The sequence below is a fragment of the Equus przewalskii genome, chromosome 2 (assembly GCF_037783145.1).
Source record: "Equus przewalskii isolate Varuska chromosome 2, EquPr2, whole genome shotgun sequence".
Lineage (NCBI taxonomy): Eukaryota > Metazoa > Chordata > Mammalia > Perissodactyla > Equidae > Equus > Equus przewalskii.
In genome coordinates, this window is record NC_091832.1 from 41288256 (window position 1) to 41315177 (window position 26922).

At 39.6% G+C, this 26922-nt stretch overlaps 2 protein-coding genes across 9 annotated transcripts in view; one reads left to right on the forward strand and one right to left on the reverse strand.

The window, feature by feature from the left end:
• Window positions 1-9868, reverse strand: part of NMNAT1 (nicotinamide nucleotide adenylyltransferase 1) — a 28393-nt gene extending 18525 nt beyond the window's left edge. The window contains exons 1-2 of one of the 4 annotated variants that reach the window (XM_070610871.1): window positions 9751-9801; window positions 1597-1711 (exon numbers count right to left, since the gene is read on the reverse strand). The gene's annotated coding sequence lies outside the window, so the exon portion shown is untranslated. Of the gene's footprint in view, window positions 1-1596; window positions 1712-8920; window positions 9292-9519; window positions 9539-9750 lie in introns of those variants that run through there. The other 3 variants (XM_008517182.2, XM_070610872.1, XM_070610870.1) reach the window with 3 other exon arrangements.
• On the forward strand, window positions 9801-25977 carry LZIC (leucine zipper and CTNNBIP1 domain containing). 5 transcript variants are annotated; one of them, XM_070610874.1, is made up of 7 exons: window positions 9801-9918; window positions 14014-14122; window positions 15421-15556; window positions 15856-15954; window positions 17541-17636; window positions 17805-17886; window positions 25705-25977. In XM_070610874.1, the coding sequence occupies exons 2-7, from the start codon at window positions 14022-14024 to the stop codon at window positions 25785-25787; spliced, it is 597 nt and encodes a 198-aa protein (XP_070466975.1). In that variant the 5' UTR covers window positions 9801-9918; window positions 14014-14021; the 3' UTR covers window positions 25788-25977. The 5 variants fall into 5 exon arrangements, with proteins under 5 accessions (XP_070466975.1, XP_070466977.1, XP_070466974.1 ...); XM_070610876.1 differs by lacking the exon at window positions 25705-25977 and adding an exon at window positions 18369-24858; XM_070610873.1 differs by lacking the exon at window positions 9801-9918 and adding an exon at window positions 10526-10685.
• The last annotated feature ends 945 nt before the right edge of the window (window positions 25978-26922 follow it).

The window sequence follows — 26922 nt, forward strand, 5'->3', positions numbered from 1 at the left end:
ACTCTGCTGCTCCTAGGAGAAATGGTCAGCTGGACATCACAGCAAAACTAGTCATTTGGAAGAAAGCTGTCTTTAAGTATTAATGACTGCCGACTGGATAAAAAGGAACAGTTCAACCAAAACCAAAGGATTGACATCACAACCAAATTCTCTCCAAATAAGGATCTCCTACTAAAGGCTTTTTTAAATAAAAAAGTCATTACTTTAACTTTCCAAACCTCTTTTTTTGTTTCAGTGAAGTTAGTGGTATCAGCTGGATGGTTGCTATAGAAATAAGTATTGAAAAGGAAGAAGGAAAATAAAAATCTTAGCAATGAACAAAGGTTTAGTTTCAAAAGAACAGGGATTCAGATTGTATTTTGGAACAAGGTTGATTTATTGTTTCTTTAAAAACGCAGTGAGGGGGCCAGCCCAGTAGCGCGGCAGTTAAGTTCGCACGTTCTGCTTCAGCAGCCCAGGGTTTACCAGTTTAGATCCCAGGGATGGACCTATGCATCACTTGTCAAGCCATGCTGCGTCAGGTGTCCCACATACAAAGCAGAGGAAAATGGGCACGGATATTAGCTCAGGGCCAGTCTTCCTCAGCAAAAAGAGGATTGGCTGCAGATGTTAGCTCAGGGCTAATCTTCCTCAAAAAAAAAAAAAAAAAAAAAAACGCAGTGGGAAATTCTAGATTAAAAGTGGCCACAGTCTCCTCCATATGGGTTACAACAATCTATTGCATCATGACAGTCAATTCTTGTCTAGAGAAAACAGTCAATTGACCCTTCCTGATGTTTTGTCTTCTTACTTGTTCTGTGTTTCCACAGATCCTGAGGTATTTTAAATAGGAGCTAGTTAATCACAGATGCTCTCAACGTCTTTACAAAGCGGAGACAACTCCATTTCTTGAGGAAAAGAACAGTATCTATTGGTGGGAGGAACAAATTCAATATAAACATCTCCCAACACAACTATGACAGACACAGACATTCACACGTGGAAATGATTGTGCTCCATCTGTTGCTCTGTTCAGGTGGTACCCACTGGAGAGGAGGTTACCTAACAAACACACTAGCCACCCACCACATCGACATTTTCTGAGCACCTTCCACATCCCAGACGTAGTGCTGAAAGTTAGGAATTAGAAACCTGAACCATCATACATTAATAATGAAGTCCCCTGAAATAATTCTGTTACTATGATTGACAGAAACTATTTAAAAATAACACAGCCTTGGGGGCTGGCCCCGTGGCTGAGTGGTTAAATTCATGCGCTCTGCTGCCGGCGGCCCACTGTTTCATTGGTTCGAATCCTGGGCGCGGACATGGCACTGCTCATCAAACCACGCTGAGGCAGCGTCCCACATGCCACAACTAGAAGGACCCGCAACGAAGAATATACAACTATGTACCGGGGGGCTTTAGGGAGAAAAAGGAAAAAAATAAAATCTTAAAAAAAAAATAATAACACAGCCTTTACATTCTTTAGACCTCATTAACCAAACATTAACATGTCAGATAAACGCCAAATTATCTCAAGATAGTATTTCTATCAGACGGAATTTCCTTTTTTTCTGAACTCTCTATCTTGCCACCCCCCCAAACCTGATCTACCTGAAGCCCTCAGCAGATGACACCTCCATTCTTCCAGCCGCCAGGGCCAAGTACAGTAGCCCCTTCTCTGTGGTTTCACTTTTTGTGGTTTCAGTTAACCACAGTCAGCCGTGGTCTGAAAATATTAAACGGAAAATTCCATAAATAAACATTTCATGTTTTAGATTGCACGCCCTCCTGAGTAGCGTGATGACATCTCGCACTGTCCTGCTGTCCCGCCCTTGACGTGAATCATCCTTTGGTCCAGTGTATCCACATGAAATATGCTACCTACCTACTAATCACTCAGTAGTCATCTCGGCTATCAGATGGACTGTCGTGGTATGGCAGTGCTTGCAGTCAAATAACCCTTATTTTCCTTAATAATGGCCCCAAAGCACAAGAGCAGTGATGCTGGCAATTCAGGTATGCCAAAGAGAAGCCATCAAGTGCTTCCTCTAAGAGAAAAGCTGAAAGTTCTCGACTTAATAAGGAAGGAAAAAAATCGTATGCTTAGGTTGCTAAGATCTATGGTAAGAACCAATCTTTTACCCACAAAAATATGAAGAAGGAAAAAGAAATATGCGCTAGTTCTGCTGTCGCACCTCAAACATAAACATATAGGACAAAACATAGTACATAGAGGCTTTGGTACCAGTTGTGGTTTCAGCACCCACTGGGGGTCTTGGAATGTACCCCCCATGGAGAACGGGGGACAATTGTACCTCAAATCATCCTTAATGCCCTTCTTTCCCCATCACGAAATCCTAATGGCTTCACCTTCAAAACACACGGCAGAATCCAACGATTTTTACGATTTTTCGCTATTTAGAAATTTTTAACTGGTTGTAAATCCGAGAAGCTGCTTTTTTTTTTTTTAAGATTTTATTTTTCCCTTTTCTCCCCAAAGCCCCCCGGTACACAGTTGTGTATTTTTGGTTGTGGGTCCTTCTAGTTGTGGCACGTGGGACACCACCTCAGCATGGCCTGATGAGCGGTGCCATATCCGCACCCAGGATCCGAACCTGCGAAACCCTCAGACGCGGAAGCAGAACGTGTGAACTTAACCACTCGGCCACAGGGTCTGCTCCCAAGAAGCTGCTTCTTAAGACCAAGGCTGCTTGGTATTTCTGTGTCTTGAAATTATGCAACATTCTTAACATAACTTCAGAAAATGAAATTATGTTTCATAATTGATAAGCATAACTTGAAGCATAATTTGAACCAGCACTTTAATCCATCACCTATAAAACCGAATTTTTACTTACTTTTATGGTTTTATCATTTCCTCCAAAACCAAATCTGGTTTCATGAGAGTTAATTTCACTAAGAAACATCTGTTTTATGCTACTAGTAGCTTACGAAATATAAACTATACTCTTTCTGATACAGGTGAAAATGATAAAATTCTAAAACGGCTATTTTTCAGCTCTCTCATAATTTAGACAGCCACAATCAGCAACTTCCCTCACAGACTAACAAAATTCTCTGCGATGACCCATGTTCGCTCAGAGGGGAAGGAACTTTGTTGAGCAACTATTTTGTGGGGGGATGCTTTGTTCTGGGTTCTTAACCGGGGGCCTGGGCTTCAGGGGTATAACATCTCTGAACCTCAAAGCAAAACGTGGGCGGTGTGCACATATGATCAGCTTTCTGGGACATCAAGGGAGGTTTGAGAAACAAAAAATATTAAGCATTAAACTCACTAAATTTCCTATAAGGAAAAAATATTTGATGTTTGACATCTACTAATTCCCATTTAAAAATTTAAAAAACTTATATTTAAAATTAGTCTTCATACTACTTTTCCCACACTTGCTAAACCCTAGAAGTAAGTGAAAAGCTTCTAGCTACTAATCGAATTGAGTAGCAAATTTCCAAATGCTCATTTTAATCTGAAAGTTTGGCTGTATATGACATACTATTGTCTTCAACATATATTTTCTGCTTATATTGAAAATAAAGATATGTAGGGCCGGCCCTGTGGCCGAGTGGTTAAGTTCATGCGCTCCGCTTCGGCGGCCCAGGGTTTCAGTGGTTTGGATCCTGGGTGCGGACATGGCACCACTCATCAGGCCATGCTGAGGCGGGGTCCCACACAGTACAACCAGAGGCACTCACAACCAGAATATACAACTATGTACTGGGGGGCTTTGGGGAGAAGAATAAAAAAAAAAAGGAAAGAAAATTGACAACAGTTTTTTGCTCAGGTGCCAATCCTTAAAAAAAAAAGAAAGAAAGATATGTAATAATGGAATTCCTAATTAGACCCGTCTTAGTTAAATATTTCACTAGGGAGAGGTCAAAAAATTCCACAAAGAAGTTTTCTTTTTCTTTTTTTACTTTACTAGAATTTTAAAAAAAGTTAACATTGGAAGACTGTTTTTAGGGTCTCCTCCCCCTCAGATGTGATATTAGGGAGCCTGGATTCTATCCTGTAGAGAATGGGGATATATTACAGGGTTTAAATAGGGAGAAACCTATCAGAGCACTTTAGAAATAACTCTCATTCACTCATCATGGTTCAGCAAATACTTCTTGAGCAATTACTAGGCTGTAGATCCTGGGAATAAAGCAGTAAACAAAACTGTCAAAATTCCTTAGTCACATGGAGCTTACATTCCAGCGTTGGGGAACATAGTTAAGATGGATACATATATATACATGGCATATTAAGTAATGGAGCTATGAGAAAAACATAGCAGGGCAAGAGGATAAGCAGTGTTGGAATTCTAAACCGGGCGGTCAGGAAAGCCCTCACTGAGTGACATTTGAGCAAAGAATTCCAGGAGGCAAGGGAGTGAGCCACGCAGGTATCTGACGGAAGACAAAGGTAACAATGCAAAGCTGAGGCAGAAGCATGCCTGTCGCATTCCAGGAACAGCGACATCAGAATGGCTGAGGCATTCTTCCTTCTGAGGCACAGAAGGAAGGAGCAGCAGATGTAGTCAAAGAGGTAACAGGGAGCCAATGCAGGGTTTTGAGCAGAGGAGTGACATGATCTAATATATTTTTAAAGGATCTCTCTGGCTGAAGTTGAGAACGGAATATAGGGAGAAATGAGGGTGGAAGCAAAGAGGCCACATAGGAAGTTACTCCAGTAACCCAATTGAGAGCTGATGCAGACTTGGACCAAAGTGGACATGGCACAAATGGTGAGAAGTCATGAGACTGGATATATCAGATAGGGAGGACCAAGGTGATTTGCTGATGGATGGACTGTGGGCTATGAGAGAGAGAAGTTGAGGATTCTCTAAGTTTTTGGCCTAAGCAACTAAAAGAATAGAGTTACCTTTAATTAAGAAGAGAAAGATGGCCATGGAGCAGGTTGAGGAGAGATTAGTAACTCAGTGTATAAAGAAGTTAAATTTGGGATATCTATTAGACATCCAAATGGTGACGTTAGGTAGGCAAATGGAGAACAGAACCAAGTTCAGGGGAGAGGTCCAGACTAGAGATTTACTACAGATTTGGGGCATCTGCATACAGATAGTATTTAAACTCATGAGACTGGATGACATTACCAAGAGAGTGAGTGAAGACAGAATGACCGGCAGCATGGCCATCACCTGGGAGCTGGTTAGAAATGAAGAATCACAAGCCCTACTCTAGACCTACTGGATCAAAATTTGCATATTAACAAGATCCGCAGGTGATTTGCACGCATCGTCAAGTTTGCAAAGCACTACTTTGGAGCACTGCATCGGCAGAGATGAGAGACGAGGAAGGGTAATAACAGGGAGGGACGGTGTCAAGGGTTTACAAATGGATCGGTCGACTCAATGGAGAAGGGGAGGAGGAGGAGGAGCAGATGGAGGAGGAAGAGATTTCTGACTTAAGTGACTGGGTGGATGGTGTACCACTAGTCAACAGAGTATTTTGGGAAACGCAGGTTGGGAGGTGTGGAGAGAGGCATAAAGGGACAGGCTACCGTTTTATAGGTGTTGAATGTGAGGTACATATAGGACATCCACATCGAGAGATCTAGCAGGCAGAAAGAAATAGACTAGAACCTAGCAGTAAAACCCAGAGATACTGAACACTGTCTTCAACAGGCTCTCACGGTGAAGAGAAGATTGTTTCTTTGATTTGATTTTTTTTGAAGAACAGATTTAGAACATTGGTAGGTCAAGGGGAAAGCACCACTAGGAAGCCACGGAAGCTGCAAGAAAGCAAATAATTGATGGAGGAAGGTCCTTAAGCATGCCATAGAAAAAGGATCTTAGGTAAGAATTAAGAAGAGAGCTTAAAAATAATGGGGAGAAATGAAAACATATGTCCATACAAAGAATTGTGTGGTTTGGCTTTATACATAATAGCCAAAAACTGGAAACAATTCAAATATTAATCAAGAGATGAATGAATGAATGATTAAGAAAAGTTGGTATAATCTACAGATTCAACACTATCCCAATCAGAATCCCAATGACATTGTTTACAGAATTAGAACAAAGAATCCTAAAATTCATACAGGGCAACAAAAGACCCTGAATTGCTAAAGCAATCCTGAGAAAGAAGAACAAAGCGGGAGGCATCACAATCCCTGACTTCAAAACATACTACACAGCTACAGTAATCAAAACAGCATGGTACTGGTACAAAAACAGGTGCACAGATCAATGGAACAGAATTGAAAGCCCAGAAATAAAACCACACATCTATGGACAGCTTGTCTTCGACAAAGGAGCTGAGGGCATACAATGGAGAGAAGAAAGTCTTTTCAACAAATGGTGCTGGGAAAACTGGAAAGCCATATGTAAAAGAATGAAAATTGACCATTCTTTTTCACCATTCACCAAAATAAACTCAAAATGGATCAAAGACCTAAAGGTGAGACCTGAAACCATAAGGCTTCTAGAAGAAAACGTAGGCAGTACACTCTGACATCAGTATTAAAAGGATCTTTTCAGACACCATGTCTTCTCAGAGAAGGGAAACAATAGAAAGAATAAACAAATGGGACTTCATCAGACTAAAGAGCTTCTTCAAGGCAAATGAAGAGGACTGAAACAAAAAAAACAAGCCACTAACTGGGAAAAAATATTTGCAAGTATATATCTGACAAAGGCTTAATATCCATAATATATAAAGAACTCTCACAACTCAACAACAAAAAAATCAAACAACCCAATCAAAAAATGGGCTGGAGACATGAAAAGATTTCTCCAAAGAAGATATATGGATGGCCAATAGGCACATGAAAAGATGCTCTTCATCGCTGATCATCAGGGAAATGCAAATCAAAACTACACTAAGATATCACCTTACACCCATTAGAATGACAAAAATATCTAAAACTAATAGTAACAAATGTTGGAGAGGTTGTGGAGAAAAAGGAACCCTCATACACTGCTGGTGGGAATGCAAACTGGTGCAGCCACTATGGAAAACAGCATGGAGATTCCTCAAAAAATTAAAAATAGAACTACCATACGATCCAGCCATTCCACTACTGGGTATCTATCCAAAGAGCTTGAAGTCAGCAATCCCAAAAGTCCTATGTACCCCAATGTTCACTGCAGCATTATTTACAATAGCCAAGACATGGAAGCAACCTAAGTGCCCATCAACAGATGAATGGATAAAGAAGATGTGGTGCATAATACAACGGAATACTACTCAGCTGCAAAACAGAACAAAATCATTCCATTTGCAATAACATGGATGGACCTTGAGGGAATCATGTTAAGTGAAATAAGCCAGTTAGAGAAGGACAATCTCTGCATGACTCCACTCATATGAGGAATTTAAAAATGTGGACTAAGAGAACAGTTTAGTGGATACCAGGGGAAAGGTGGGGTGGGGGGTGGGCACAAAGGGTGAAGTGGCGCACCTACAACACGAATGACAAACATTAATGTACAACTGAAATTTCACAAGATTGTAACCTATCATTAACTCAATAAAAAAAAAAAGAAAAAGAAAAGTTGGTATAGCCATATAATGGAATACTACCAGGCCATAAAAAGGAGTCAACTACTAATACAAATAACCTGGCTGAATCTCACAGACATTATTTTGAGTGAAAGAAGCCAGATAGAAAAAAGTACACACGGTATGATTCCAGTTATATGCAATCCCAGAACAGACGATTTAATCTATAAGGACAGAAGGCAGATCAGTGGTTGCCTGCGGTTGGGAAATTGACAGCAGAGGGGCAGAAAACTTCAGGGTTCCTGCTTATGAAAGTCTCATTTTATCTCCTGTGCTCCTCACTGAATGGTAATACATTCACTCATTCTGTTTGGATGGACCTATTCCTTATGAATATATATCCGATTATGCTTAATTAACTATAATGACGATGAGGATAATAGTAACATTCACTGAGTTCTTCCCCGTGAGCCAAGCAATACGCTAAGCACTCATGTAATCCTTACAACACTCCAATAAAGAAGGCACTGTTATTATTCCTTTTTTTTTAACAGATGAGGAAACTGAACCTGAATGAGGTTAACTTGCTCAAGATCTCACAGCTCCCATAACAACATTCACTCTAAAAGTTCATGCTCTTAACCATTACCCAAGACTTACAGTGGTAAAAGCTATCTACTAGTAGACATTTAAAAGAGGTCCACGTGTTCAGAGAGCTTTGGTTTCACAGTTCTTCTTGTCAGCCACTCAAGTTTCACCTGCCCCAGTATTTTTTCTACTGGGTAGAGAAAATAGTGGAGTGCAACTTACACTCTCTGGACTCCCATTCTAAGTCCAAGTTGAAGCGTCCTAACATCCTGCAGCTGCCAAGTGGTATTCATCAGGTTTTCCACTTCTTACTCCTAGCTCTGAGGTTATTTTCCCCAATGCTCTATCCAGTGATACCTACCTAACATATCAATCCTCTTTTTCCAATTTCTTCTCTTCCTTCCTGCACCTCCCCTGCCCCCAAGAGCTTGGATTCTATTTTTGTTTGAGAACTGGAACCCAAACCAATATCTCTTACTTATGCACTAGGAATAGTTTTTGATTATTCATTAACTCTAAACAAGAACCCAAAGGCACATAAGAACATCCTCAGCATAGAACCGCTGAAACAGATTAAATCACCAAGAAAGAAGATCAGGCAAATAGGATACACATACGGTGAGGCCATTCCTCCTCAGCCTCTAAGGCTGCACACACCAAAACCAACACAAACGACTGTATTATCATCATCAAAATTTGAGGAGGGACACAATGAGCAAACGTTTATTCAGCAAGTTCTCCAAATGATGAAAGACGACAGTATATTTTCCAGTTTTGTTTTGTTTCGCAGTGACCCTATTTGTCCCCGAGAGTTCCATATTACTCAAAACGTTGACACTTCCACACACATTCATATATCGAAACTTAGGTAGCAGTCACTTACTCTTACAAAGGAAATTCTGTGAATCTGAAGCGTTTTGCAAGGTAGGCAGGCTTTTGGAACCATTCCAACTTGCCTGTCACTAGTCCTCCGTAACTTGGGCTAGAACAGTGGTTTCACATCCAAATTGTAACTCTAGAAAACGATTTATGGTAATAAGGAACTCTGTGATCAGAAAGAACTGACAGAAAGAATTAATTCTGGTCGAGTTCTACGGTAATCTGAGCTGGAAGCTTGTTCTGGGCAGCTGAGATACAATCAGCTCAAAGACAACACCTCTGAAACAATCTTTCCTTAAACCCTGATGTCTTGCGGACTACTAACTCTTCAAGGAGATAGGCTGCGAACACCAGAAGTGGTTTCCACCTAATATCCGAGTTAACTTAAAGCGCTGCCCAACAGCTAGGAGTCTCCCCCGTAAGGGGCGTGCCAAACCGCTTCCAGGAGGGTGGGTCCAGCCTCTCAGGGCTTCAGAAAGAAGCATTTCGGAGGAAAGAGAAGTTCAGAAGGGAGGACTTCTTCCTCTGCCCTCCGCCCCCCACCTCCGCCAAGCTCAGGAAGCCTCTGGGAGGTTTTCTGGTTTTTTTCCGGGTTGAATTCACCTGTTCCGAAGGCCAGAGGCAAACTGACCGAGGTTTTGGGTTCTACAGAGAGATCGAAACACTGAAGAGGCCAGACTGTGCCCCAAACTTGAACATGACCTTGCCTCGGGGACCGTTGTACTTGACCCTCAAAGACCGCACCATCTTGGACTCCCCTAAGCTTGCGACAAAAAGTCCTGGGCTGACTCCCATAGACACTGGGTTCTCAGCAGCTCCAGGACGGGGACTTACCACCTCCTCAGGGCCGCCGGGCCTGAGCCCTCAGGGAGACGACCCGCAACCCGGACGCTAGCGCGGGGAACACCACGGCCTCACCCTCATTGGCTCCAGGAGGCCGGAAGTGTGTGCGTCCGGCGGAAGTACTTCTCCTGCGCGCGTGGGCCCGGCCGGGACCCTCAGGTAGGCGGGGCCCCTGGCTCCGAACTCTGGGACCGACTGGTGGGCGGAGGCGAGCAGGGGACCCCAGAGGGGCTGAGGAGGTTGTCTCGGTTCTGGTCCGGGACGGCCGGAAGATTTTCGGGGGCGGCGGGTCACGGCGACCTCTGGTGGCAACCCGGGCCTAGTGGAGCCCGGCCGCCGCGGGACCCGAGTCCGGGAGCTTCAAGGTCCCCCGTGGGGGTGGGATTTGGGGCGGTGGCCGGAGCTGCGCGCTGACCGCGTCCAGGTGGTTGAAGTCCAAACGCAGCTCACTTCCAGCCGGGGAAACCTGCGCTCTGCGGCCTCCCCTTTTCCGTGCTCTGGGTCTGACAGCTTCCTCCAGGGCGGGCCTGGGTGCGGGGTTATCCCCAGTAACACCCTCGGCCTCACTAGGAAAACCTCGGAAAGGCTGCCAGAGGCGCCGTGCAGAGAAACAGGTGTCCTCCTCACCCTCCGCCCGCCCCCGTGATGTCTTCCTAGAAAGAAGGGGGTGTGTTTAGGCTGCTCAAGTGGAAGTTATCTGGGCTGCTTTAGGCCAAGTTTATATATAGTACATAAAACTATTTGTTAATGGTTTCCCTTTTCCCAGCCAATTCCACCGCCAGGTGGTTTGAACTTTGAGCCTCTTGTACTCCTGATGAACAATTTCACTTTCTTCAAGTTTATGACACTTGGAACTTCAAGAATTGGAGGTTTATGTATTTTGAGACCGGTTAGCACTGTGCAGAGTTCAGAGTACTAACAGACAGGTGAGCAAGAATGAGTCCCTTCCACTCCAGATTAGTTTTTGAGCGCCATTTCTGCAGTTTCGGTAAGAGGTGCACCACCCGTATTGAGTGCTAGGTGGTGCCAGCGAGTTAATCTTTCTGGGATAAATCTCAAGTAATGTAGCGCCAGGTTAAGGCTTTTGAAGTGCCTCCATCTTCCCTGAAAATTTTTTAGAATAGCTTTACCTCCTTAAAATATGTTGTGCCTGTATATACTCATCCAGTTATCGAATATCTATTCAGTATTAAGTGCTGAGGAGGCTAGGAGAGGAATCATTTTCTGCTGTCAGAGTTTACAGTTTGGAGAAAAAGACAAACGTGCTATAATGAAATCACGTATAATTCAAGGCAGAAACAAGTCCTCAATAGAGAATAAGATGCAGTGGAAGAAGCTATCAATTCTTATTATTCATTTACCAATTTTTTTTTTTTTTTGAGGAAAACTGGCCCCGAGCTAACATCCATGCCCATTTTCCTCTACTTTATATATGGGATGCCTGCCACAGCATGGCTTACCAAGCGGTGCCATGTCCACACCCGGGATCCAAACCGGTGAACCCCAGGCCTCCGAAGCTGAACATGCGCACCTAATCGCTGAGCCACTGGGCCAGCCCCTCGTTTACCAATTATTCACTACTTTCTATTGGCCCAGCATTGTGGTAGATGCTGGTGTGTAAAGAAAAATAAAATCCTACTCTCAAATAACTCACAACTAGTGATTGGGAGGGAACCAAGGAAAGTATTAGGGAGAAGGTGAAACTTGAGCTAGACCTTGAAGAATGGATGATCTGGGCTTGATGAGTAGAAAAAATGCAGGCTCAAAAGAGAAGGATGACAGTGCATGACATGTTTTGAAACAGCAAGTAGTTCAGCATGATTAGACTGTAGGAAATTAAGCCTGAAAAGATACTTTCCATGTTATCTTGGGTTTGCCTTGACTTTTGCTGGGAAATTCAACAGATTTAAGAGTAAAATTTAATTGTATACTTCAAGGAGAAATTATACATGAAGCATAGCTATAATAAATTATATTTCTGGCTAACTTATTAATTATACATGAATCTATTATATATAAATATAGCTATAGTAAATTACACTTCTGGTCATAATGTAGCTCATTTATATTTACATATCATTAATGATCATGGATGATTTAAGCCAATTTTAAAAGATATGGTAGTAATCTTTTTAAAAAACTGATTTCATTTATCTTGAATATAATGTAAGGAATCCTCTTCATTGAAGTTCACGTATCAAATCATCTGGTAATGCTTATATGTAGGGAAATTTTAAATGCTTTAATAAGTTACCCTAGAATTTAGGTTTTGATGAATGGTTATACCTAATATTAAGCAAAATGTATTTCCTGAAAGGAATGCAAGTTTAATTTTTATAAATGGAAAAACTTAAGTGCTATAAATGATAAGGTAAATGCATACAATATCAATACACCAAAGTCAGTAGCTTTTCTCTACACCAGCAATAATCAGAAATTGTTCCCTGTTCCCAATATTAACAAAAAATACAAAATATCTGAGAAAAGCCAATGTTCAAGGCTTTGGGGAATAAAAAATAGTTTTATTTTTAAACTAAGGATCATAGAAGAAAGTCGAGATAAATGGGGAGATGTATTGCTTGATAGGAAGATTCAAATTTCAAAGATACAGATTTTCTCTGTATTAGTCTCTAATTTTAATGTAATCCCTGTCAAAATTTCAGTTGACTTTTTAAGAGAATTTGACAAACTGATTCTTAAATTCATCTAGGAGAGAAAATGCACAAGAATTATTGGGGGAAAACAACCCCACGATAATAAAGGGAACTCCTTATCGGTTATCAGTGTACACCAGCTCTAAAGCTATAGTAATTAAAACAGTGAGCTGATGCCTTATGACCAGAACGTTATCAATGAAACAGACTTGGTCTGTTTCTATTGAGTCTACATTAGAGGTGGCATAAATGAATACTGACTGGTAAATAGTGTTGGGACAACTGGCTGTCCATTTGAAAGAAAATAAAATACTGCACAGCATTAACAAAAAAGTTGCAGGTGGCTTAAAGAGCTAAATGTAAAAAATATATAACCTAGGGGCCGGTCCAGTGGTGCACCAGTTAAGTTCGCATGTTCCGCTCCGGCGACCCGGGGTTTGCCGGTTTCCATCCCGGGTGCGGACATGGCACCACTTGGAAGCCATGCTGTGGCAGGCGTCCCACATATAAAGTAGAGGAAGATGGGCACGGATGTTAGCCCAGGACCAGTCTTCCTCAGCAAAAAGAAGGATTGGCGGCAGATGTTAGCTCTGGGCTAATCTTCCTCAAAAATAAAAAAATACGTATATACATATATAACCTATAAAAGTCTTAAAATATAAAATAGTATATTTTTAAAAATCTTGAAATGGTTAGGGCTTGCCTTCATGGGTCACAAAACTAAGAAGACTTAAGGAGAAGATAGATAGATTTGGCCATTAAAAATAATAATTTAGGGGGCCAGCCCCGTGGCCTAGTGGTTAAGTTCAGTATGCTCTGCTTTGGTGGCCTGGGTTCATTTCCTGGGCATGGACCTGTACCACTTGACAGTGGCCATGCTGTGGCGGCAACCCATGTATAAAATAGAGGAAGATTGGCACAGATGTTACCTTAGGGGGAATCTTCCTCAGCAAAATAATAATAATAATAATAATAATAATTTATCATTGTGTGACAAAAAACGCCATATATAAAATTTAAAGTCTGGAGACAAGAGATAATATTTGCAACACGGCTACAAAGCCTTCATATCCATGTTATATAAATCAGTAAGAGAAAGATAATCCAGTGGAAAAATGGGCACATTTCCAAAGAAGAAATTCACATCAAAAGTTGTTCATGCCCACAACTCATTAGGTAAATGCACACAAGACCAAGAAGATAACACGAGGAGTGGTGTGAGTCTTGGCGCAGACTTGTTAAGAAGGAAAAGGAATAGTACAATGAATCTTTTTGTCAAGCAAAGTCACACCTGCTCTGTTTCTTTATAAATCTATTTCTGTATTTTCGTTTATCAAATCTGTTTAAAGTAAGATATACCAATCGTGAAGACTTCTAACTAATTTGTCAAGTCAATTAAGAAGATTGCCAGGCGTTTTTGTGAGGTGTTACTACTATATGAGTTTAAACTTTTTTATCTAAATTGAGATTTTCTTTGCACAACTGTCTTTCCCACACCTGTAGCTCAGAAAGAGTATAGCCTATTTTAAATTGCATTGGTATGTTGAATCGTTTCAAATAACTGAATATATATTGTATGTGGGTTTATTCTTCAACTTAGAGATTAAAATGGCTTCCAGAGGAAAGACAGAGACCAGCAAATTAAAGCAGAATTTAGAAGAACAGTTGGATAGACTAATGCAGCAATTACAAGATCTGGAGGAATGCAGGTAATAGTATAATTGTATGCTGCTATGCTATAAAATGGCTTTTTTTTTTTTTCTGCAGGTAGATTACAGGCTCCGTGGGTGCAAACCCATGTGTGATTTTGGTTTCCCCTATAGTGTTCTTCACAGTGCTTTGTTCTAGAAATAAACTCAGTGCAGCCTTTGGAGGCATATAAACTGGATGTGAAAGCCTTTTGATTAATTACTAAGTGTGAACTTGGGCAAAATACTTAACCCACTTATGTTTCCATTTCCTCCAGTGTGAAGTGGAAATACTAACACCTCCCTTGTCTTTAAGTATTTAAATAGTCCTGCCTGGTATCAAGCTTAGAAGGTACTACTTGAACTTCTAGTGTATGTTTTCAGCCTTAACTGCTCAAAGGACTAAGGCTGTTCTTTCTTTCTTTTCTTTCTTTCTTTTTTGCTTGAGGAAGATTGGCCCTGAGCTAACATCTGTGCCAGTCTTCCTGTATTTTCTATGTGGGTTGCTGCCACAGCATGGTTTTGACGAATGATGTAGGTCCACGCCCGGGATCTGAACCTGCAAACCCCAGGCTGCCACAGTGGAGTGCCTGAACTTAACCGCTACACCAATGGGTCGGCCCCATGCTGTTGTTTTTTTAAGAACCTTGAAAAGTTGTTATAAGTATTATAAATGAAGGGACTGACACAGTGCTTAGCCCAGAGTAGGAGCTTGATAAATGGGAGCTGTTATTTGAGGTAAATGTTTAATAAATGGGTTGTTTGATTTGTGAGTAAAAATAGCCTCTTACTCAGATGACATGTACTGCATTGCTTTTGTATTTCAAGGTGTACAAAATTTTACCTACCATCAGTGATAATGATGATCATAATAACAGCTATTTATCAAGTACCTGTTATATGCCAAGCGCTTTCCAGATTTCATTTAATGCTCATAGCAACGCTGTCGGAAGTACTGTCATTGTCTGCAGTTTATAGATAAGGGAACTGAGGCTTGGCTGTGTGAAGTATCTTGCCCAAGGTTATACCATTGATTCCTAGGCTGCTTAAAGGGAAGGTATTATGTGGTTTGTTAAGGGTGCTTCATTTGGGTAAGAGAAAAATGTTTAATTATCAAAGTCACCTCACTGTAGGAAAACACCCAAACTACTAATATCCGAACACTAACACATACTAATTTTGATATTTACTTTCAACCTTTTTCCCCCCAAGACATTTTTTGTAAATATATGTATCTGAAGTCTTAGTGTGTAAATACTAAGATTGCTTTTTTCACTTGGAACTTTATATTTTTCTATATTATGTTCTCTGTACTTCAGAGAGGAACTTGATACAGATGAATATGAAGAAACCAAAAAGGAAACTCTGGAGCAACTAAGTGAATTTAATGATTCACTGAAGAAAATTATGTCTGGAAATATGACTTTGGTAGATGAGCTAAGTGGAATGCAACTGGTAAGCATAATTTACTCACATTGGTAACACAGGTTATTTTTTTCTTTATTTTTTTTCTAAGTATATTTAAGATAGAAAATGTATCCTTTTTTGGTTTTAACTTCTAGATGAGTGTCTACTTATGGATAAAACAGCATCTGCTTCTAGATCTTCATTTAGTTATGTATTTGACTCCAGTGACATGCACAGAAGTAGCAAATGGAAACTAAAATTGTAACAGTGTTTGATGAACAAAGACCTATTAATAATTAAAGATGCACCAATCAATTATTGCAATATCTGTATTCTTGTATTGCTAGGCTATCCAGGCAGCTATCAGTCAGGCCTTTAAAACCCCAGAGGTCATCAGATTGTTTGCAAAGAAACAACCAGGTCAGCTTCGGACAAGGTTAGCAGAGGTAAAGTTTCTTTAAATTGATCCACTTGCTGTGTGTGTTTCTTTTCTCAGCCCAAGAATTTGCTCATTATGTTGTTCTAAAGTTTAAAGATTGGTCAGTTGACAATGTACAACTCCAAGAGTGAACCCTAATGAAAACTATGGACTTTGGGTGATTATTATGTGTCAGTGTAGGTTCATCAGTTGTAGCAAATATACCACTGTCGTGGGGGGTGTTTATAACGGGGACGCTATGCGTGAGTCAAGGCAAGGAGTATGTGGGAAATCTCTGTATCTTTCGCTCAATTTACTGTGAACCTAAAACTGCTTTAAAAATCAGTCTATTAAAAAAAAATTGGTCGGGGGGCTGGCCCCGTGGCCGAGTGGTTAAGTTCGCGCGCTCTGCTGCAGGCGGCCCAGTGTTTCGTTAGTTCGAATCCTGGGCGCGGACATGGCACTGCTCATCAGACCACACTGAGGCAGCGTCCCACATGCCACAACTAGAAGAACCCACAACGAAGAATACACAACTATGTACCGGGGGGCTTTGGGGAGAAAAAGGAAAAAATAAAATCTTTAAAAAAAAAAAAAAAAATTGGTCGGTTGAGTTTAGAGCCACAACCCATAGTTTTCTGACGAGAAGTTAGTCTTTTGAGTAATTATTGTTGATAACGATATGTAGAGGTTTAAACAGCATATGGCAGTTTAAATTGCTACTGACCACTTCTACTTAGACTCCACCTTTAAAGTTTTACCATTTACTTCTGGAGCCCTGAGTTGAAATCCCACCTAGAATTCATTAGCAGCATTGCCTTATGCATGTGTGGCCTTTTTCATCTAAGAATTTCAAACATCATTATAAACCTGTTACTTCAGGAAGTCTGTTTATAGACTTGAATCGAATTAGGGCATTAAAAAGTTATCTGCAGCCACTGGTAATTCAGTAGCATAGAGGTTAAGAGCATGGACTTGGGTCAGACTGGCTGGATTTGTATCCCTGCTCCACTGTGGAGGTATGTGACCTTGGGGAAGTTATTTTATTCAACGTCTTTGTGCCTCAATTTCCCCATGTGTAAAAAGATGATAATGATAGTTCCTACCTCTATGGTTGTTATGAGGATTAAATGAAATAATATATGTAAAGCACATATTGTGTATAATATGTAATACGTGTAAAGCACATAGAATAGTACCAGTACATGCTACATGCTCTCCGTGTTTCTGGTGGTAGAGTTCCACCACCAGAACTTTGTAGAGTTAACCACAGTTCCAGGAGATCTGATACCGGTTATCTCATTCAAGCCTGTAGACAACACTTTGGTTCAGTGAAATGAGTTCTTAGAGGATAGCTCCTCTCTGAAGGAAGCTATTGACCTACTAATTCCTCAGTAGAGTTTATAACTAAGACAATGGTTATTATTAACATTAAGATTTATTAGAACTACGTAATGGCATTTCTTTCGTGTTTGTTTTGAATTGTTTCTATGGTTTTTTATAATATAAATCAGCTAAAGGATCTTTTTTTAAGAAATAGATCTGAAAAGCTGGATTTTATGCATAGAATGTTTTTAACTTAAATACCATATGCTTTGCATTCATCCATTATAGATGGATAGAGATCTCATGGTAGGAAAGCTGGAAAGAGACCTGTACACCCAACAGAAAGTGGAGATACTAACAGCGCTCAGGAAACTTGGAGAGAAGGTACCCACATTTAATTTAATATATTAGCTATAAAGAAAAAGTATGAAGTATTTGGTACAGAACTTCTTGATCTGTGATCTAGTTTGTGGTCCTGAGACATTCTGAATGGTGGTTCCTGGAACCGCTTGGTAACATTTGAAGCCACTCTGCTGGGCTTTGTTTTTTTAGCTGACTGCAGATGATGAGGCCTTCTTGTCAGCAAATGCAGGTGCCATACTCAGCCAGTTTGAGAAAGTCTCCTCAGACCTTGGTGAGTACCCTTTTATTTCTGAAAGCTGGCATGAATTACTGCTCCAGATTGACAGATAGCATGGGTAAGATAATATGATGGCCTTTTCTTGAGTTGAGAGGTAAAACCAGAGTTGTTTTCTGTATAAATCCCTTTTACTGGGTTTATTTCCCAATACTTTTAAATTAAAATAATTAAATTAATATAGCCTGTTTGTCAGCTGAATGTTACTATGAAAGTAAACTGAAGTTTTACATACTCTATTTCACACCTAAAGCTAGAGTAAGGATTTATAACCAGTAAGTCACCCTGTGTAGCTGAGTTGCTTGTGCAGGGGAAGGAAATCGGGATGGCACTGGGAAGGGTTAAGGGTAATGCACTGATATTAGAAGCTCATTTTACTTTCCGTTTCAATATCTATGTGATAGATTTTCCCCTCTTTACCTGGCACTGTAAATGCATTTGAAATGACCTTTTTGTTTATTGTGTGTCTTTCTCCTTAGGCTCTGGAGACAAAGTTCTTGCTTTGGCAAGTTTTGAGGTTGAAAAAACAAAAAAATGACATGGTGTGGAAGCTTGGGACATTGGTCACATTCTTGTTGTAACTGGCATTTTTCTTCTGGCGATTTTGAGTCATTGCAAAGAAATCAAGAGATTCTTGAAATGCATTAGTAAGCTAAGAAAAGGTGATAGAAAAACATGCTCGTGGCTTCTGTTTATGCCCTTCATCATTGCGCTTTGTGTAGGGCTACCTGTTTGAGTGATCCTGGACTCGTTGGGGGCACTCACTGGACCTCATTCATTACGATTTGTCTGTTTAAGGGAGAGAGAACAGAAAATAGTTTTTCTGCCTGTTTTTATTAAAGCTCCTTGTTTTTAAGTGCTGATAGTAAATGAAAAGGTGTGAATTAATGATTTTCTTCTACTCATAATTTATCCCCACTTGTTGGAGTGAATGGTTTAGCAACATCAATAGACCTCATATGTGTTCACAGAATTTTAGAGTTCTAAGTGATCTTAGAAATCATTGTCATTTTATAAACAAGGAAACTGAGGCTCAGAAAGAGCAAGTGACTTGCTTATAGTCTCATGAGAGACAGAGCTGGGGATAAGACTCAGTTTAGTGTCCATTTAGTGTCTCAGTTTAGTGTCCATTTGAATTTTATTTCTTTATTCTGTGCTGTTTTTAAAAAATAATTAATACATATTTGTGCAAGACCGTGTTTATGAAAATTCGATGTCCCAACAAAAAGTTGTCACTAAGGGACCATTCCCCAGCCTGTAAGCTCTTCGTATGAATGGGGCCCATTGTATCTCTGAGTTTTGAACTTGGAACAATAGGAGCCCTGTTGAGAGTCTCCTGAAGTAACTTAACCTCCTGCGTTGTTTCACCAGGGAAGCAATTGGAAGTGGCAGCTAGAGGCCCTCCCTGTGTGTGACCTCTTTGCTGAAACCCAGAGGGTGGTGACTGTAAACTACTATTTACTCTTCAGTTTTTGGAGAGACACAAAATAAGTTATGAGGAAAAGCAGGTTTCTCTCCGGAGTGTTTATGTCTCTCTGCATGCTCAAATATGTAGATTTCCCCATGTGCATGTATGTTAGCTTATTTCCTAGGCTCTGGCCACTTTATATTCTTTCATGTATTTCTCAGTATTCTTTTTCTTTGCACTTTATACAAATTTGAAACGTTTTTAAAGCTTCTCGTATACTGTAAACTCTATTAGGTGCTCTGCCAACTGCATAAATTAGGGGACCTCAGCTACATTAATGCCTTATTTAGAAGTTTTAATGGGTACTTTTTTATATATTCATTTATGACAGTCAAAAACTTATTGAAATTGTGACAAACCAAGAAAAAGCAAATTACCTACTATTCATCTAGGACTTTATGGTCAATCATCGTTATTTCATTATTCTATGTTTTTTTTAATCAAAGTGAAACTCATGTGACATAAAATTCACAATTCATTGGCATTTAGTACATTCACAGTGTTGTGCAACCATCACCACTATCTAGTTTCAAAACGTTTTCATCGCCCCCAAAGGAGACCCCATACCCATTAAGCTGTCCCTCCCCATTCCCTTCCCCCAGCCCTCCAGCAACCACCCATCTACTTTCTGTCTGTAGATTTACCTACTCTGGATATTTCATATAAATGGAATCATACAATATGTGACCTTTTGTGTCTGGCTTCTTTCACGTAGCATGATATTGTCAAAGTTAATCCACATTGTAGCATGTTTCAGTACCTCATTCCTTTTAATGGCTGAAAATATTCACTTACATGAATACCACATTGTGTTTATTCATTTATCTCTTGATGAACATTTGGGTTTTTTCCCATTTTTTCCATTATTAACCCCTATTGTGAATAATGCTGCTATGAACATTTGTGTATAAATATTTGTTTAAATACTTATTTTCAGTTCTTTTGGGTATATATCTAGGAATGGAATTGCTTTTTTTTTTTCCTCCCCAAAGCCCCACTGCATAGTTACATATCCTAGTTGTAAGTCCTTCTAGTTCTTCTGTGTGGGATGCCACCACAGCATGGCTTGATAAGCAGTGTATAGGTCCATGCCCAAGATCTGAACCAGCGAACCCTGGGGCCACCAAAGCAGTGTGTGAACTTAACCACCGTGCCACCAGGCCAGCCCCTGGAATTGCTATTTTTTAAGCCATAGAAAGATTCCTCCTTCCCCTCCAGTAATAGGACAAGGAATATTAGGAATATTTTGTATTTGAAAGGGGCCTAGATGAATCTGGAGTCCTTAATTTTGGTTTCCCTTAAACTTTCTATAAGGCCCACATCAGTTAAATATTTTGTAATTAATCACATTAATGTGTTCATTTTATAAGTAATGACTGGTACCCAATTTAAAATTAATCTTCCTTTAAAATTGGCCAAGAGCCAGCCCCAGTGGTCTAGTGGTTAAGTTCAGTGCACTCTGCTTCAGTGGCCAAGGTTCCATTCCCAGGCGCAGACCTACACTGCTTGTCTGTCAGTGGCCATGCTGTGATGGCAGCCCACACACAAAAAGAGGAAGATTGGCAGTGGATGTTAGCTCAGGGCAAATCTTCCTCAGCAAATAAATAAATAAATAGATAATAAATTAAAGTGGCCAAATTGGGAGTGCCATGTCAGTCATGGCCATGTGACCTTTGTTAGGTTACTTAATCTTTTTGAGCCTCATCTTCCTCTTCTGTTGAATGGGGATAATAGGACTTACCTATCACATAGATTACTGTGCATTCCCCTCTCTTCCTTAATACAGAAAGAAGTTTTTCATTGGCACTACTCCACCATTTAACAGTTCTTTCCAGGGCCATATGATATATTTTGTTTCACAAATTTGATATTTAATTCAGAAAAATAATTTGAAAAAATGAACAATTTGAAAATTCTATACAACTATAGTTATTAAATGACTTGCAAACTGTGTTTCCTGTTCATATTTTGCTATGTTTCTAGTTTTCTGGACTTCTTGGGGAGGTCTCAGACTGCAATAACTAATGCTAAGGCAGCTAACTTTCTGACATTCTTGGGTCAAGCTAATATTTGAATGAAAAGAATTTGTCAAAGAACTGGGGATGAAGCAGGAGTAAATTCCAATGAGTAAGCATCCAACTGGGCTGTTTAATGAAATCTAATAATTTAAAACAATTCCTATGTTTCAGTGTTTTGTTTTGTTTTTATCCTGTGAGCGGTAAGATAGGTATTCTAGGTGGGTGGTAGAGGTGAAAAACAAGCAATCGAATGAGTTGTTCCCAGGAAGGAGTTGGAGTTGAGACAGATGGATTGTTCACTTTGATTGTTAGGCCTTTTACTGAAGACACTCAGCCAAAGAACAGTCATCTTAGGCAAAATAAAAGACTGCAAATCCACCGTTGGAATGGTGTCTTATTACAGTGAATGAGGGATAGTTTGAAATTATTACAGAAAAAATAAACCTGGACCATTTTGCCTAGAGCTTTTCAACCACTTTCCTGTTCGTTTTTTTCTTAGTCTATTCATTACTAAGACCAAAGAATGCTCTTCTTTTCCTCTCAAAATGTTTTCCAGCGTTAATATGTAAATTAAAACTGTCAGCATTCCCACAGACCCTCATGAACAAGCTGTAATTGCTTCCAGTCTGTCTGGCCCTGGAATTAAAAAGATTTAGAAACTGGAGAAACTAGTATTTAATATTTTCATTAAGTTGCAAAAAGCAGGTGAAAAATAGGGCTCATCTAGAATATTCCCCTAGTATGTGGCCTTTTGCCATCCTAATTTTCTTTTTGAAATCTCTCTTCCTGCTTACACTGGTAGCAAAGTGGAGAGACTGTAGTGCTGAAAGGGGCCTCAAACAGAAGGGGTCAGTGATGTTCTCAAGAGGCCACAATGGAGAGTCCAAGCAGAGGATCCTCCAGGTTGAGAGTTTTGAGGCTGTCAGTTGGAAGGCTCCTAACGCTTGGTTGTTTTTCTCTGAGAAGATCCTTACAGCCTCAGACAATGGACTACAATTAAAAATAACTAAGTACAAAATTATTTACTATAAAGGAGGTCAATGAGAACCATCAATATACTTTTGAGTTAAAAAAGAAGAAGATAATGCTGGTAAGCATTTTTTCTAAGATTGTGTATCAGCCACAGATCCTCTGCCCCCAACTTCTGGCAACTGTGACTGAACTTTTGAAGCCTTCCCACAAGAACCTCTGATTTTGTATTACAGTCATGATTTCAATACATGGGTTAAGAGCTTAAGTTATCTTAATCATGTTTATTTCTTCTAAAATGTCTTAGTAGGTCAGGTACTATTTTTTGTTACTGCTAAATTGTCATATTACATGGGGCCGTTCTTTCCTGTAAGAGGAGTTTAATGATTTTTTTTTTTGGCTTCTGTGAAAACCTGGTTCCTTTAGGCCTGGCATTATTTTTCCAATACCTATAAACCAGGCCGAGTTGAAAACTGAGGCAGTTACCTTCAATGGTAATCAAAGAGATAGATAATTTAGGTAAAAGCAAATATTTGGCCTGAATTAGATTATAACTGATTGCCTTAACCCTATGATTTGACCATGATCTTAGAAAATGTGGTGCTTTTACTACTTCATCTTATTAAAAAAAAAAAAGATTGTTAGCATCTCAAATTTCACATCAAGTTGATTCTAGGTCTTGGTAAATTACACCTTAAATTTGGTTGATAAAGCTCTGAGCTTATGCTCACTTACTTAAATACTTTGTTTCGTATTTACTCAGGGAAGAAACATTTGTACTTTTGGAGCAAACAGGCAAACTCTCAGTCCCTTAGCCTCAGCCTTGTGGCATTTCTTTTCATCTTGTCTTCCAGCAGTATGAGTGTTTTATTCCTCTGCAAGAAAATACCCTGAGCAAGACTCCATATAAAGGAGTACATAATAGACACCTAAATCCGCTTTCCATTCTCAGAAAGGAAAATGTGGGCTCTGTCTTTAACTTGTGAGCTTGGATGAGAAGTGAGGGGTGTGAGTGTGTGCTCACTCAAGTGCATGCCTCTCTTCCGGGAGTCTGACAGGACTGGTGGCACGTCTCCTCCCACAAGGCACTTGTGACCTCCCACAGTGCTACTTGCCAGAGTGGGAGGCTGATTGTGCCAGGTTAATTTTGTTAAAATCAAAGCACGGGACAAACTGTGTACACTAGGTCCTTTTGGTTTGAAAAATTCAAAATGTGCTTTTCCCTGATGGGGATTAATTCTTGAAATTGAAGAGAAGAAAACATGTTTTGGAAAAATCTTAACAATGATTACTATGTGGGAACGAGGAAAGTTTCTATCTGCTACCTCTTCCGATTATAATGTCATTTTTTTCTATCATGAGACATTTACTGAGTGCTGATACATCCAGACATATTACTTATCTATTTTTTGTTAAATTTTCTAAAATGGATATTGGGTAGAGTCTTTTTTTCTTTTACCAGACTCTTAAGTGTTTATATAATTAATAGAGGTTTAGATATCCAGCTGCATCACAAGAGGTTTATTTTACAATGATAAAATTGAGTTTTAAATAGACCTAAGAATAAAAAAAAAATCTGTTACTCTATTATAGTTAGCTGGGTCCTTAGAAACATTATTTCAGATGTATATCTATATATTATAAAGAATATTATACTTAGAAATAATCCTTATCTATACAATTTGATCTAAATCATCTCTTTCATCTATAATTTTTTACCTCATCTTTTAATTAATTTGTAATCTACAAACATCATTAAAATATTTGTGTTATTAAGTTGTTTTGGAGAATATTAAATGGAGAGAAAGTTGGACTACTTCTGTAAGGGAGGAAAAATATCTTTCCTCTACCCTTTTATGTTCTTGACTGGACACCTATAACAAAAGACAGATTAACAAGGGAAAAACATTACAAATTTATTTAGTGTAAGTTTTATGTGACACAGGAAACTTCATAAGGAAATGAAGACCCAGAAAAACGGTTTTTGTGCTAGGTTTGATAAAGAGTGGAAAGTCCTGGAAAGATGTGATAGGACAAAGGCAGGCTAAGTATAGTAAGCTGAGGGAAACTTAGCAAGGCCTGTTTGTTCACATTCCTTTCTATGTCCCTTGTCATCGGAGGTAAGGATGCTCCTCTCCTCCAGGTAAAGGGAGGGCACCTCTCACATGAGAGTTTTGATCTGCTTCATGGGAAGGTCAAAAGTCCTTCCTGCACATGCCGTTTCTCAGACTCCTTCAGCTTAAAAGATTCAGTATGCCAAGGTGCCGTAGTTTAGGGTAGCGCGTCCTGAACCCCATCACTCCATTTCTAGTCCTAATTCTACCAATCTTTTATACTTAATTTTTGTCCCATTTTGTCAAGTCGCCTTTCAAATATTCATGTAGGTATTTTGTGCAGAATGGTTATTAAATGTATAAATTGCTTTGAAACTACAATATAAGGAAATGTATAAAATCTTAAAATATCTTTTAAGAATACTAAATAAAATGGAAGCATTGTGTTTGGTTTGATTAAGGGAAGCTTGTGTTCATATTCTAGTTATCTGAAGTAATGAGAAGTTAAGATCATAAAATAAAATTAACTGGGAGTACCTAATGTGGGAAAAAGCCTATAATTCTGTTACTCCTTTCTTTTTCTTTACTGGAGGTGAGATAAATTACTTTTTCTGTTATATTTCCTTTTAATGATAGAAGTTGTGCTAAAGAGATCTTAGAAAAACCCAAGACATCCTAATGAAAGAATGTTATTGGGTCTGTGGGAATTTGTGTGTTAATATTATAGTCTGTCTCAGCAGGGTGTCATTAGCAGCAGAAATGGAAGGCAAATTAAAATTAGTCCCTTTATTTTTTCCTGGCACTGCAGCCCCTTTAGCATGCTGTTTCTATGTGTCTCCTACTCTGAAAAGAAATTAAATGAAAATTGCCTGCTCAAAGTTGTTTTAAAAAGTCACAAGTGTCACCTGTATGCTTGCTTGAGGACTCCCTGTCTCCTCTTCTCTGTGAGCCTGTCTTCTGCTCTTTCCTAAGAAAGCTTTTCTACTTATTAGAGAAATAAGTGTCCCTTTCTGTTCTGTCTGTACTTAGCGTCCAATTAGTAAGATGAGCAGAAATGCTCCCATGCTGAGCACTGTGCTGGGGGCATGGAAGAAGCTGACACTGCTTCATGATGCAAGCTATATAAGCACCTTTTTATATCCCAGTAGAGGTCCTCAATAGGTTTGGTCAACCCCCTGGAGCCTGTAGCTATTTCAGTCTAACTGCTCATTAAAGTCAGTCTAAGATATTGCTAAAGCCTTTGGATTCTTTTAGTGAATTGCCTCCACTTGAATTCAGCTAAAAATAGTTCACTTTCACTCTCCAGGGCTGCTCCCAAGTTACATGGACTCTTCCCTCAGCCTCACACCAAAAATGTTGATGTCCACAGCAAGACTGACTTCTTATTGAAGACTCAGGGCTATTGCTGGGAATACATGCCTAACTGCAAGAATGGGAGAAAGGAATGAACCCAGTTAAAACCGAGCCCAAGAATGTGAGCTAAGAAATCAGGACTTTGGGAAAAAACAGATTTTCTTTTCCCCTCAAATAATAAATTATTTTTTAAAAGAAAAATAAAAATGTAAATAATAATAATAAATTATGTCTAAAGATCAATGAGAGTACATAGCACTGTACCAGTCCATCCATTTGGAACTCATTGTAGAATTGGTAGCCTTGGAGCAGCTGGCAGAAGAGTGAGCATTCCTGGGCAAGGTAGAGCCAGCCCTGACAGGAAGACACTCATCTCATGTTTGCGTAGAAGTAAGTGCAGAAAGGGATCAATTCGTTTCTGAAAGCTTGTAAAATCATTGTTGCAGCATGTGCTTCTGACAACCTACCAGTCATACACATACTGTATCCATAGACTCAATGAAAAAACTGGGGTCAAGTTCCCTAAACTCTTCTGTAAATGACAAAATAATTCTAAGCTGATAACATTATACCAGTTTTATACCCTATTTGTTAAAGGCTTTGGGAAAATTACAACAGTTGTTTGGGGGCTAAAACAAGATGGCTTAGGATGAGGGAAGCAATAGACTGCCATTTACTTGATTTCCATGAGAATGGAAAAAGCTTTGATCATAGCTGCTTTGATATTGATATCATATATTTGATATCCATATATTTGATATTGGAGTATTACTCAACAAATATTTATTCACACCTCCCTCCCTTGAGGTGGAATATACTTCCTTATCACACTGTGTTGGGCTTGGCCATGAGACTGGATTTGGCCAGTAGAATGTTTATGGATATGACTCCTGGAGATGTCTTCCATGTGCTTCCACAGTTTAGTTTGGTGCTCTTGCTCTTCTGCTGTCCATCATAAGAGGGATATGCCCAGTGTATTCTCTGGCCGAAAGAGAATGAGGAGACATGTGGAGCAGACTTAATCTCAATCTACAGCTAAACCCTGCTGATCCCAGCCCAACATAGTCATAGTCAAAGTCATAGTCAACCCACAGCCTGAAGTAGACCCATATCAGGCAATGTGCAGACCTCCCGAGCGAAAAACATAAATGTCTGTTTAAGCCACTGAGTT

What these genes read in the sequence shown, in the direction of transcription:
- LZIC (XM_070610874.1), top strand. Translation starts at nt 14,022, where the DNA reads ATGGCTTCCAGAGGAAAGACAGAGACCAGCAAATTAAAGCAGAATTTA. An exon ending in CAAGATCTGGAGGAATGCAG is followed by an intron (nt 14,123 to 15,420) that starts GTAATAGTATAA and finishes TCTGTACTTCAG; the next exon opens with AGAGGAACTTGATACAGATG. An exon ending in AGCTAAGTGGAATGCAACTG is followed by an intron (nt 15,557 to 15,855) that starts GTAAGCATAATT and finishes TTGTATTGCTAG; the next exon opens with GCTATCCAGGCAGCTATCAG.